We start from the raw sequence: 13,831 nt of genomic DNA on the forward strand, positions 1-13,831 counted from the left end.
GCGTAACCCTAAACATTATGAATGAAGAGTTGTTCTTGGATTTTGAAGTAAATGGTTAGAGTTTTTATTTATTACCCTGTTAGGCAGCTATTCAATAAAGAAAAAGTCAATTTATCAAAAATAAAAATTGTGAAAAAAAGAAGATCTTTAATTCAATGTGATGAAGTTTTGGGAACATGTTCTGGCTATTGACCTACACAGCTAGCCTTTGTCCCCCTCAATGGAGGTAAGAAATGCAGATGAAGGGTAGGCCAGTTGGTTTGCCATGGTTGAAATTCCTTTTTTTTTTTTTTACTGTTTTTACATTACTCTATTTCTGTTTGTGGTTAAACAAGAAAAGGAAATAATTTTATTCATTTTAAGGGGTTACCAACGGGTAGACCTGTTAAATTGACAGGTTTAATTTTACCCCATTTGTTTACTACTACTCTTAGTCTTCAACTGCCTTTGTGTGAGTAGGTCACGATTGTTTATACTCATCATTGACATGACATATTTTCTCCTAATTTTTAAGAGAATCTACTTATAACTGGACATGTATATTCTTGTGTTTATAACACTCGTTACGTTGTATACGTTAGAAGATATTCCGCAATGACGCAACATATTTTCTTCTACTTTATAACAATTTTAGCTCACCCGTTACGTTGCTGCATGATTAGGGCAGTTCTCACTGTTGAACCAACGTGAGTCAGATGAGACCAGAATACACAAGGTCAAAGATTTTCCTTGCAACCAATACATTATTCTAGTGTCGGCACTCATCTAATGGATGTTTATCACGTGTTCAAAAGGTACACCATCCATCCAGCAGATGCTTGTCAAGTGATGAATTAGTAACAACAAAAATTATTGGGTGCTCTAGAGTACTCGGTGTACTCCAAGTGTTTTAACTATCAGATCTTGATTTTTATATTTTTAAATAAAAATCTAACGACTAAAACTCCCGAAGTACTGAATCCTCCGGAGCACCTAAGAATGTCCCTTAATAACAATACAGTCTATCTGATTTGTAAAAGCTTCCTTACAGATGACATGTTCCAAATGCCCCTACATAATTTCTTCTCCTCAGTAGGGTTGAATATATCACTTGGGGAGTTTAGTAATTTCGACCTTGAGATTGGACCAGTGCTAGGAGTCAGATTGGTAGCATTAGCAAAACTAGAACCAGAATCACATGGTTCCATTAATTGGATAAAATCCCTGACAAGGTCTCACTCAAACTTCACACCAAGCCAAAATCTCTAGTTAGTATCCAGAGGAATGGAATCTTAGCGGTAAAACTAAGAATTACTTAAAACCAAGAAGACAAGATGACAGTGTCTTAAACTAATCATGTGATGTTATTGAGATATTTTAGAGTTAAAATACATGACGCGTGATAAGTTTTGGACAATAGTACCTTAACGTAAGAAGTGTAGTTAAATTTCCCTTCATTTGGGAGATTGGATCAGTAGAAGGAGAATTTTCTAGTATGCACCAGTGGTAATTTTCCATTACAACTTGAATCACACGTTCAGCCGTCAATTGTCTTGGTGCATGTCATACACCGAAATATAGTAAAATTTTGTAGTATGCACAAGGTAAATAATTAATACAAGGCAAGCTTAAAGAGGGCCTAAAAGTTCAAAAAATCAGACACCAACTCATCCACCAGACAATCTAGTACCCCCTTCTCAATCTCTAGACCCTCCTCAAACACTTCAACTTCAAAGTCGAGCCATCTTCCACGCTGCGTGCTCATATCCTTGTCCACAAGCTCATCCCCCATCAGCTCTCTCATGTTTTTCCAACCCGAAATCTCTTTGTGCAACTCCTCAGCTAATCGTCCCTTCCTCTGAGACAATGCGGTCAATCTATCCCACGCTTTGCGGCTTCCCACAAATATTTGCTTGCATCTGAACTGCAGGGCTTCATTTACGCAGTCAAACACAATCTTCTGCTCGACCTTCGGATACTCTTCTTGTTCTTGATTCTCCAAATGCTCAAAGAGACTTGGGGTGATGACATGTTGAGCATCACCCAAGGCGAAATCTTCCATCTCTAGATCTACATTGCTAAGGACGTATCTCACATATTCCAGTTCCCAGTCATTTGAATGCGAACCTGATATCATAGTCGTACTCTTTCCGCTGGCATCCCCTCTAGAAGCTGAAGAGGCTGAGTCGAGGAAATCTGAAACACCATATGAAGAGAGTGAACTGCCTTGATCTTGAAGTTGAGCCAATGAACATCTCTCACTGTCACTGCCTGTAAATGGAGAGCATTGCATGCATGTTAAGTCATTTTTCTATCACAAGAACATGTGTATGTTTCGTTATAACATAGTGCCTAAATCATATAAAGAGGTTTCCCTTTTCCTTTTTGGTACAATGGAGGCCGAAAGGGGGAGGGGGCGGTTCGAGTCTTACAAGAGGTTCCACTAAGCTTGTCTTATCTAATTTACCATGCAAGACTATCAACTGGCATGGAAATACTCAAAGCTGTGTAATTCACGTTCTTGCATATACATAAAACTCGCCCCCGTTGAATAGATCTTCATATTTTCTCTGGTTCACTGGGTTTTTGGCTATTCTTTGATGATATTGACTGCTGAGTAAATTTGAAGCTATTCACATTGCAAAACAACTCTTTTAATCTGACACTTAGATCTAAGTCATAGTTATGAACGTATGTACTGGAAAAGGAAGATATAGAAAAGAAGACTGTAGTTGTACCATTGGCGCTACTTCTGTTATCTGTGCAGGTTCGACTCTCAACTGAGTGTTCAAAAATTGAAACTGGACTACGACGTCGATCAAATTCTTTTCCAGTTGTAATGTTTCTACTGCTACTGCTACACTCTTCCACCCCTTCTGATCCCTGAAATTGTTTAAGAGAATTTGACTAGCATGGTGAGTAAATCTTCATAACGTAAAATCAGATTTAAAATAACGCAGCTATTGAAAAGATTAATGGGACCAGAGTGAAAGAATTTTATCCAAAATTTCAAATATTTATAAAATGTGAATCGTGTTCACAAAGATGGATCAAATACAGACTACCATATCTTGATTGCTTATATTGTCATCGATCTCTCAAAAATATTTTCACCCTGCCGCAGTGGAATTTGAATTTTAATACAGAATCTTCACTTGAAGCACAGATGCATATCTCAAGACGACCTATATTTTAGATGCCTATAAAACAAACTAAATTACAGTGGTTTCTGTAACTTAACACCGTATCTGGTTTTACTAATTACATTATCTGCAAGGCCTATCCACATCCCAAATATTCATCCATATGCTGAATAATTTGCTTCAATTATCAATGTTGTTTCATTTAGTTAGTACAACTAGTCCATGCATTAGATTTCGTGTCCTAGCACAAACAACAGATGAGCCCCCCAAACATCTTAAGTGCCTTTTGACTCGATCATGAAAAACCAAGGGCGAAAAATCACGAGTCAAGAACATTAAGCATAAAACAGAAGCTGCAAAAGGAAAAATTTACATACAAAAGAAACTAACCTGCCCCTGCTGGTTAACCTCAACTGACAAGCAATCATAGTCGTCTGTGCTGTCAGTTTTATCTTTGGTTAAACCAACTTTGAACCCCTTGCCTCTTGATGTAGTGCTTGCCACACTGGAAACCATATCTTGCAAGCAAGACGTAGAAGTACCAGAAGTCACTTCACTGGATTGGTTGCGTTGAGATGACTCAACTTTACATGAAAGTTCTTGAAGCTTTTGTTCCAGAAGGACACTCAAAGCATCACCACCAATCACGTTCAACCCAGGAGAAGATAATGTGAAATTCTCGGGATAGAACTGCTGATTGTTGTGACCAGAAGAATCAATATAAAAGCTGTTATTTATACTTGTGAGTTGACCAGGTGACTGCAATTCAGAGAATGATCTTTTCAGGGGAGACGTGAATGTAAATGAAATAACATCCATGCCTTGGTTCCTATTATCTGCGCCCAAATTGGAACACCCGTTCCTTGAAAAATTACATTTCACTGACTTTTCATCTCCACCGATATATGAATCATCGGAAACAGTTTCTTCTGAATGATCATCCTGATGAACAGACCTTACCTTTCCAGAAACAATCTTTCTTGTGGATAACGGAAACTCTTTTCCATTAGCAGTCGCCCTTGAGCCCAACTTTCCAGATCCAATCTCAGAGCTTACAATAGTCTTATTCACAGTTTTCATTGGCCCAGTAGAGCCATTAGGTGGCTGCATTCTTCTAGTAGGCTGATTAGGAACCATACTTTTTGAAGTCATTTTATCTCTGTTAGATACACAATTCTGCTTCTGGTTATTCTGCTTGAGCGCAGTTCTGGCGCTCTCAACGGAAGTTCTCTTATGCGTAGATCTTTGTGTACTTGACTTGCTCTTGGAAAACTGATTTTGTTTGACCTCATTCTGTTCCTTCTGGTTCATAAAACTTCTATTACGACAAGAAGTCGACCCCTCCCTTTTCTGAATATTGACCTTTGCTTGTTCTGCAAGGGATACTGATTTGCCCTTATTCCTCACATCCCTGTAACTTTGTTTTTCTGAATCCACAGAAGCCTTGGCTACTGGTACATTATCTGACCCGTTATGGCGCCTGTCACTAGGCAGTCCTTTCATATACCTGAAGTCACTAGCTTCCTTGGGTCTTTCAGGTCCTGATGCTTTATGCACAGCTTCCATCTTCTCTTTCAAATCCCGAATTCTCAAGGGAATCGAAGAAGGCCCTACAGATGACACTTTGCTCCTGGCAGATGCTCGAGGACTTGCCTCAATGATCTTTGAGGCCGCCTCCATTACATAAGCTGCATTTTTTGGTGGAATGAAGCCAGGACTCTTGATAGGCGACAAAAGCTTATGGTGAGTAACTGGAATTGACTTAGCTGACTTTGGAGGCAAAGCTTCAGTTTGAAATCTCTCAATTGGGTGGCTCGGCACCCCCTGTGTCCTAGGCTCTACAAGATTCCAAGAAAACCTATCCAGCTTCTTTGGCACATTTATGTACTCTGTGGCATAAAAATCACTCCACAAATTACGACCGCTCCTCTCATGTTGAGATGCTTTAAGTGATTGGGAATCAAAGAGTAGGGCAGAAGATAGCTCGGGGTCAGGGGCAGTTGAAGCAGGCAATGAATCCAGACCCATTAATCTAGCAACTACACCAGGGGCTCTAGCCCTACATCCCTCATCACTAGTCACTGATGAAGCACAATTCCAATCACCACTTCCCTTATTACTTGAAGTGGTTCCAGTTCCACTTTCATCCACCTCTACCTGCAAGTATCCCAATCGAATAACAAGTAAAAACAGAGATTCTCAGTACTTTCATTACATGAAAGACAAACACTAGTATGACCAACATAAGAGGGTAGAGGATCGTTGCCTACCCTATAGAGCCCTGACTTCTGGAAACTCTCCACATTTTCTTTTCCTTGCTTTAATCCTTTACAGTCAAAATGGCATAAGTTAAACACAATGCATAACTAAGGACCACCACTTGCAGATCAAAAAGCAAGATATGCACCAAAAAATAAGTAAAATTGAAAATATATCTACCCGATGATTCAGAGCTGGCCGAGAAGAGCTTCTTCCGAGATTTTCCATTCCAATCAAACAAGTTAAGAAAGCCCCCTTTCGAACGTTTCTTCTCAACCTCCATTTTTGTCATCCACAGACCTATCGGAGCCTGGGATTCAAACAAAATGGATCACTTAAACAGAACCCATGTGGCAATCTGTACTAAAATGCTTGAACCATAAATCTGCAAAGGTATTGAAATATAACAATACTAACAACTAATTAGCATAAATTAAGACCTAAAACTTACCTACATTGCTTATTGACAAATTGAAAAAACAAAATTACACTCCTAAAGTTTCATCATTTGCTTAAAATGTACAGCATTTTTCAAATCAATACCACAAAATCGGATTATACCACTAAATCAATAGAAAGCAATTGGGTACCCTTTAAAATCAATAGAAAGCACAAATCTCTAATCTTTTCAATCAAAGTCTCACCTGAAATCCTTCATCTGCAGAACCCCATTTTTACACACTCCAAAGTTCACTCCTTTTTTCTTCTTTTTCCTTCTGAAGACAGAGCCAAATCACTCAAATCCGACGCTTCCGAACTCAGCAACCAAATATTCAAACACGCAGAAGAAGCTTCAGTCGAATGAGTAAACCTTGAGTCAATTGAACCACATTCACTTTACCCAAGAACCCACATTTCCAAACCCCAACTCTTTCTTTCTATTTTTGGACTCTTTCTCGTGCTGAAAAACAAGAAAAATCGGGAGTGGAGTAAAAGATCGAAGATCTGAAAGCGTAGAGCAGCTAAATCATTTGGGTTTTGAGAGTAAAAAAATAGTCTTTAAATTTCAGCAACAGAGAGAGAGAGAGTCTTTGAGAATGCAACAGAGGAAAAGTGTAAAACTCGAGAGAAATCAGAAGGGAATTTGCAGACACTGGGGGAGAGAGAGAAAGAGAAAGTTAGAGAGAGAGAGAGAGAGAGAGAGAGAGTTTGAAATGATAGAAGAAGAGACGTTATCACCCAACAAGGAATCGGGAGAAGAAAGAAGAAAACAAACCGCTGTGTGAGAGAGAGAGAGCTGCTGAGTGGCTGATGAGTCCAAAGCTTGCGAAAATTTCGCTCCTTTTCTTATGGGGTTTACAAACCCATTTTTACATTACACACTATTTTTTAATTTTCGACAACCGAAATGAATGAATTAGTAAAAAATAATTAACAAAGAACTATCCGACAGAAAAAAATAATTAAAATAAAAATTAATTGTGAATAGCATTACTCTCTTGTTTTGGTTATTTATTTACTGGGCCACACTATTATTTATTTATTTATATTTTTTGGGGTAAATCATGTGCCACTGCGTATGCTGCCATGCCACGTGGACCTTAAATTGATGGTTTATGGGCCCTACCTTTAATGCCAGATCGATCGAAGGTTCAAATCACTCCAATTTTTAAGTCGTCGGTTTCGACCCTACTTAGGGGATTGCCGAGAGAGTTCAAAATCAAACGGGCTTTCTTTCTTTTGTCCTATTATTTTTTATAGATTTAATGTATTAGTATTAATGTGGTTCAAATTCATTTTTGACGAGGATTAAATCTAAGACCTGTCACTTATAAGTGAAGAATAATATCACTAGATCGTAATACTAAATGACTCTTTTATCCCATTTTTATGTTCCAAGCTTTCATAAATGTGAATTTGTATGTGTTTTAAGGGTTTTAGTGATCCATAAATTATGGTCAAATTTCATGTTAGATGAGGTTACAATGATTTCCCTTGCTCTTTTTTATCAACACTTCACTTTTACTTGGGAGAAATTCTTGTATTCGACAGCCGAATTAAGTAGATTGTCTCACCCACTCATAAAATTCAAACTTTATGTAAGGGACAAAAAGGAACAAAGATGGATTTTGTTTCTAGCTCTCTCCTTCTTCAATCTCTTCCCTTCTTTTTCTTTGGGTTAATTATATTGATCTGCGTGATTTGTAAAATGGCTTATGAAGTTTCAATTTTCTCATATTGCACCTTAATGTATTGAATTATATCAATTTGCGTATTCGGTATGATTGATTGTAGGATAATTCATTAAATTGATGACATACTGAACTAGAGAACCTTACATAAACTAACGCTTAAATTACATTTGCACCACATAGACAAAAAAAAACTCACACATAACGAATGATTATACGTAGAAAGAAACAAAATGTGTAAATTGGTACCAAAAAAATTATTTGAAACTTCGCAGTCAATTTTGAAAAACACCTCAAACTTAAAGGGCATAAGTATATTTATCTTTTTTATAAAACATCTATATTTGTATATTTTTGGACGGTGACATTATTTTCCATAATTTAAGGGGTGTTGTTGCCATCTCAAATCTTTTTTTTGCTGCTCGTTAAGATTCCATGCAAAAAGTCTCCTTACTAAAAATAATAAAATGCGATATTTAGCCAAAGAAGTTGGTTTTCATTTGTCCTCTTTGGATCTGGTGGCGTCACCATACAAGATATTGGTATCTTCACTTAAATACCTCTCACGTGGGAGAGACTCGCACCAAATAGGGTGTTAAAATGACAGGTGTTTTAAATCATTTATGTTAAGACTTGCGTGATATAAGATGAACTTTTAGAATTCAGATCTTCTTTGGATCTAAAAAATTTGAGCTTAAGGATCAAATCACTCGAACCGTTGAAATTTGATCCAACAGCTACAATTATTATAACTTTTAGATGAGCTCTATGTTTGTAGCCGTTGGATCAAATTTCAACGGCTGGATCATTTGATCCTTAGGCCCAGATTTTTTAGATCCGAAGGGGATCTAGGTTCGAACTTTTATATTTGAAAAATATTTTAGGAGGGATCTCTAAAGTAGGTGGCAGAACGTTCAAAAATTTATCAGGATCATCATGTATATTAATTTTCTCATATGATGTTGCATGATTAGTTTAAAGCGTCAATACCTAGAGAGAGAATAGGTGATTAAAGACTAGTTTGGGATTGCTTATGTTTTCTTAAAAGCAGCTTTTTAAAAAAAAGTTGAGGCCTTAATTATGTTTAGTAAATAAAAAAAAATGTTTTTTTTTTCATTGGAGGCGGGTAAGTTTTATATTGACAATCTCACCTTCCATCTTTCTTTTGCTAAAGCACTTTTAACACTATAGTTTACTAAACACTAAACCGTTTTTCACCGCTCTTTATTCTCACAGCACAGCAGAAATAATTTTGAAAAACACAACAACCCCAAACTAGCCTAAGAGAGCTTAGATGGGAATGACTTGCAGACAGAATAAGTCCCACATGAAACACATTATGTAGGGTTGTTGACATGTCATAATCTAGCTTAGATGGAAATGAGGTTTGCTAATGCTAACTATTTTGCAGCACGTAAACAATATGTTAATCACTAATGATTGCATGTGCCATTTGTTAACTAATTCTTCATGGTATTTTAGATCTTAGTCTTAATCATAGATCTTAGATTTAATCAAAATCTTAATTCATTTTCCTTTGACTACTAGAAAACCAAGTCAATGTGACGAGACATAAGGTTGGCAGAGTAATAATTAAACTCACCCGAGGTCAAATAATAAAGCATTGACCTCGGAGAATAACTTACATACACCCGGAATAATCCTCATTCTCCCTATCTCCTTCATCACACGACAGAAAGCATTCATCTTCGAGAGGAAGCCTTGACACAGTTATCACAAGGATTGGAACCATACTTGCAGGCATTTTCATCAAAAGACTCTCCAAAGTGTTTGAGTAGCATTTGCCTCCGGCATTGAGTCTGAAAAATCATCAAACCAAGGAAACCAACCACATTTTCTATAAGAACACATGATTATATAACAAAGCTAGATTATACATCTTTCGTTACGAATTAATCACTTGATTGTTTGAAGTTTCTAACCTTTAATTCACAGTACTCTTGCATTTTCTGAGCTTGAGCCATAGATGTCTTGAAACTTTGGCTCTTACATCCTTGACCGTTACGTAACATACATACAACCCGACTAAAATCCTTCTTCTGGTATAGGACAATGCATACAGCAGGAAGATCGTCTCTACCAGCCCTTCCAGATTCTTGGTAATAGCTTTCTACTGATTTGGATATCGTGTTGTGGATGACGAAACGCTAGACAAAAGGAAAAGGGAATTAAACGATCATCCAACATAAGGTGCAGGTTTCCAAATGACCAGATCAGTACTTTCAAAATTACATAAAAGAGTCGGAGAAAGAAAATGCAAAGGTTAATAGGACTTACGACATCCGGTTTGTCAATTCCCATCCCAAAAGCAATTGTAGCGCATACGATTTGAACCTCTCCTGTGTACCACTTCTTTTGCACAGCAACTCTTTGGCGAGCAGCAATCCCAGCATGATAATATGCTGTCTTCATCTTAAATTTTTCATTCAGAAAATTTGATACCTCAACGCATTCACTTTTTGAAAGGCAGTATACAATTCCGGACTGGTTTTGGAAACGACTCCTCAGTAGCTCTCCAAGCTGCTTCTGTGATTCCTTGGTCTTACCGATGACTTCATATTTCAAGTTGGGCCTATCAAAACTTCTTTCGAGGACAAGAGCATGGGGAATTCTTAAAGCTTTTAAAATGTCCTGCAACGCATCCATACAAACATTTTTACTTCATAACAGACAGCAGAAACAAATTCATTCTGAAAATCATCCTACCTCACGAACAGAATGAGTTGCTGTGGCAGTTAATGCCATCACTGGAACATCACGGAATATCTGCTTAAGACATCCTAATCCCCTGTAATCTGGACGGAAATCATGTCCCCATTGGCTGTGAAGCATGATGAAGAATATAAAATAATTATTACCAAAACACTCTTATTACATAGTTTAATAAGAGTGGCATAACTTGATGTGGTTTGTTTAAGAACACTGTAAAAAAAAAATCATATGATGAGTAGTGACCCAAACACCAGACATTTGTAACATGACCTAACCACTTTAGCTACCCACCAGAAGGTGGACAGCCCCCAATCTAAAACTCTCCTGATAATGCTGGAAACAATTCAACTATAACCAAAACAAACATGCATACGAGTAACGAAACACAGGACATACCTTACACAGTGCGCTTCGTCCACAACAAATCCTGCTAGCTGCCCCTGTGATTTAATCCAAGCACTATCTAAGCTCGATACATAACAGCTTTTAAAATCTAATGCAAGCATTCATGGTAACAATACAATCAGTCAGTAACCTTAGAAACCTCACCTTTGAATGCAGGCATTTCAGGGCATCAAGAAAAGTAGGGTTACCAACAACTCTCTCAGGAGTCACATACAAAAGCTTGCATGATGGTTTATCTTTCCTGGAAACAAGAAAATGAAACATAACAGACGAATCATCAGGTAATCAAATAATCTAAGATATAAATTTAACAATAATAATCATATGGTGTGTGAAAAATTATTATCGGAATCAAATTGCTGGAAGAAACAATCAAAAGCATATCTTAAGAAAATAACAATTACGCATGCAACCCCCACAAACAAGTTCTTGTCAGTTGTAAATAAGGTATAAGTGAAATTTGTAAGGAGAAACTTTCTGCTTAAAGAACAAGAAAAGTTCCTTATTTTATCGTCCACAGAAAAGAGAAGAAAACAAAAAACCTTACCTTAGCTCTTGGAGGACAGCCGCTGCTTGGGAAGCGGTTTGTTGAGAATTCAAAAAAGTTGCTGGTACACCGAATTTGAGGTTCAGCGTTACTATCTGATCCTGAATAAGGGAAAGCAGTGGAGATACAACAATTGTCACACCCGGTTTCAGGGTCGCTGGAAGCTGTGCAAAACACCGAAAATATAAATAAAATCAGTGACTTGAAGAAACCTTTCCAATGTTGAACTAGCCAAACGAGTCATGAATCATAACAAATTTCAAGATTACAAACAGATCAACTAAGCAAAGTGTTGCAGTTATAGCCGTAAGAGAAGAAACCTGGTAACACAAGCTTTTGCCCCCTCCGGTAGGCATTAGGATAAAGCAATCTCGCTTTTCCATAGCCGCTTTACATGCTTGATGCTGCAAGGGTCGAAATACCCTATTACCAAATATTACAACATTGGCCAGCTCAGCATCATCCAAAGCCTGTAATTCTTCATAACTGAGAGTTTTCACTTCATCTTTTGACATTCGGGTGCACTGCTTCTTACTAGAAATTGTTGGAACTGAATCTTGACTAATGGTGCTTTTGCAATCCTTCGACGCAAACAAACAACTTCACTATCTTGAAAATTATAGTTCCTCAAACATTAAAGACGATATGGCCATGAGACTAACAATGAACTAGTTCTTACCACCGACGAGGGATTTGATCCAACTTTTTTTCTCATTGGAGTTATAAACTCAAATTCTTCACTATCACTAGAATCCAACACCATAAAATTCGGGTATTCTTCACGTTCGGGTGAATCTTCTACCATGTTGATATTGTCTCCATCATTATCTGCTTCGACTCCATTCGGAATGTCCCTCCCAAACATGTTACTCAAAGCTCCACAAGCTTCAGATTCCATTGCTTGTATATCATCCCATTCTTCCGTGTCTTGCACAGATTCCGCCAGCGCCGTGAGATAATCATCGCCGCAGTGCTCCACGGTAATAAAATCCAGGCCATCATCACCTAAACACAAGATCAAAGAACAAGATGACCAAACAGTAATTTGGTTGAAATTTTAATCATAAATACTAAAATGATAAAATCTAATCATAATTATACCTGGAAATTATTACCCAACAGCATAACTACTTGAAAATTAAGAAAAATGCTTGTTGTTGCAGCATAATCCAACCGCATTTCTACCAGAACAGCACAAAATCTCAAAATTCAAAAAACCCACTTCGATTTCCCGCTTGAATTAAACAAAAAACAAACCCACAAAATTATGCACCCAAAATATAATTTATTTTATTCTATTCAAATTAGGAATTTCACAAAAAAATTAGTAATTATAGAAACTGAAATGGGATTTAGGGAGGAGCAATGAGTACCGTAAAGATTGACCAGACGATCCAAGCACTTGTTCGCCGATTCTTCATCGAACCCGGAATCGAGAGCTAAGCTCAGCAATCGAGCTTTCTCCACTTCCAGATCGCGACCGTCCATTCTTCTTCCTTCTTTTGATTAATCTCTCTGGTTGATTGGAATTGAAGGTTTGCTTAATCTCCCGCGCTAAATTTGCTTTGAAACCTAAAATTTTACCGGCGGTCGACTATATAAGTGACGGCGGGAAGAGGGAAACGGTGTCGTTGACTGTAGTGGGCTGTCGCATGTGGATCACGGCTTTGCACATGGTTATGGGCCTTCAAAAGGCCCAATTAAAAGCATAGTGGGTAATTTTTTTTAGGCCAAATCAGATAAATGATCCATGTAGTCATAAGTTGTTCAGAAGATAACCCCTATGCTAAAAAAACTCGGATTTAAACTCATGTGGTGTACTTCGTTAGCAAATTAGGTTCAAAAGTGATTTTTTCGTTAACTATCTGTTAATACATGGGTAAAATTGTACTTTGACATGAATTGAAAGCGGCAAAATAAAAGACGGTGGCGGTGGTGGCGGTAGAAGAAGTGGAGGAAGAAGAAGAAGTGAGATACAAGAAAATGCATTTCTTGAGATACGAGTCAATTCCGACTGAAAGGGAACCTTTTCCGTACTCCTCATTTTCCTCCTTTTGATACTCAGTCTTCCCAGCCTTTAATTTCTTCAATCTCTCTCTCATCTTTTCTCTCTCTTTACATAGAGACCTCTGGTTCTTCTTCATCTGCTTTTGCTTGGCTCGTATGCCGTCATATTGTCCTCTTCATCTCGTTTAATGTTGTCGTTGGCTTCCATATCTCTTAGATTTCTCATGGTTTTTCAATCTACTTGGACTCATGGACTTGCAGCTACTCTGATTGAATCGCCAGGATATGCTCCAATCGATCACCGGATGCATTCTTGAAGACTCTGGAATCGGTTAGGGTTTCTTTACTGTTTAAGTTTTTTCGAGTTGTTGCTATTGTTGCTACTGCTTAATTTTTAAGCACTTTCGTTAGTGATATTATTTTGGCTGTAAATATTGTCAGATTTTGTGCATCTTGTGCCGTTTGATTTCCTCCTGTGATATTGTTTTGTGTGATTCTTGGAGGAAGAAGATGAGGAGGAGGATTTGCCTTCTGTTTTCGTTCCAAATTTTTGCAAAAAGAGGAAACAAGAGACAAGGGAAACCAAAATCATATAAAAAGAAAGAAAATAAATACCTTTTATTTCA

General features: G+C 37.6%; 2 protein-coding genes across 3 annotated transcripts; both read right to left on the reverse strand.

The window, feature by feature from the left end:
- Positions 1–1,465: 1,465 nt before the first annotated feature.
- On the reverse strand, positions 1,466–7,142 carry LOC103450866 (uncharacterized). The gene is made up of 6 exons (XM_070809588.1): positions 6,026–7,142; positions 5,562–5,691; positions 5,393–5,448; positions 3,513–5,279; positions 2,718–2,862; positions 1,466–2,250 (listed from the first exon to the last, which is right to left on the reverse strand). The coding sequence occupies exons 2-6, from the start codon at positions 5,671–5,673 to the stop codon at positions 1,619–1,621; spliced, it is 2,712 nt and encodes a 903-aa protein (XP_070665689.1). The 5' UTR covers positions 5,674–5,691; positions 6,026–7,142; the 3' UTR covers positions 1,466–1,618.
- A 1,880-nt stretch (positions 7,143–9,022) lies between these two features.
- On the reverse strand, positions 9,023–12,772 carry LOC103450867 (ATP-dependent DNA helicase Q-like 1). 2 transcript variants are annotated; one of them, XM_070809222.1, is made up of 10 exons: positions 12,572–12,772; positions 11,878–12,203; positions 11,519–11,779; positions 11,199–11,362; positions 10,796–10,892; positions 10,643–10,686; positions 10,241–10,355; positions 9,812–10,165; positions 9,457–9,681; positions 9,023–9,333 (listed from the first exon to the last, which is right to left on the reverse strand). In XM_070809222.1, the coding sequence occupies exons 1-10, from the start codon at positions 12,684–12,686 to the stop codon at positions 9,217–9,219; spliced, it is 1,818 nt and encodes a 605-aa protein (XP_070665323.1). In that variant the 5' UTR covers positions 12,687–12,772; the 3' UTR covers positions 9,023–9,216. The 2 variants fall into 2 exon arrangements, with proteins under 2 accessions (XP_070665323.1, XP_070665324.1); XM_070809223.1 differs by lacking the exon at positions 12,572–12,772 and adding an exon at positions 12,300–12,374.
- Positions 12,773–13,831: the final 1,059 nt, after the last annotated feature.

The sequence above is a fragment of the Malus domestica genome, chromosome 12, assembly GCF_042453785.1.
Source record: "Malus domestica chromosome 12, GDT2T_hap1".
Taxonomy (NCBI): domain Eukaryota; kingdom Viridiplantae; phylum Streptophyta; class Magnoliopsida; order Rosales; family Rosaceae; genus Malus; species Malus domestica.

Bases quoted from the DNA above. Each gene is read 5' to 3' on its own strand.
- LOC103450866 (XM_070809588.1), bottom strand. From the start codon at position 5,673: ATGACAAAAATGGAGGTTGAGAAGAAACGTTCGAAAGGGGGCTTTCTT. The intron at 5,449-5,561 runs GTAGATATATTT...TTGACTGTAAAG, and splicing joins GGCCAGCTCTGAATCATCGG to GATTAAAGCAAGGAAAAGAA. The intron at 2,251-2,717 runs GTACAACTACAG...CTCCATTTACAG, and splicing joins TAACAGAAGTAGCGCCAATG to GCAGTGACAGTGAGAGATGT.
- LOC103450867 (XM_070809222.1), bottom strand. From the start codon at position 12,686: ATGGACGGTCGCGATCTGGAAGTGGAGAAAGCTCGATTGCTGAGCTTA. The intron at 12,204-12,571 runs GTACTCATTGCT...TCTTGTGTTTAG, and splicing joins TCGTCTGGTCAATCTTTACG to GTGATGATGGCCTGGATTTT. The intron at 10,893-11,198 runs GTAAGGTTTTTT...TCTTGTTTCCAG, and splicing joins GCTGTCCTCCAAGAGCTAAG to GAAAGATAAACCATCATGCA.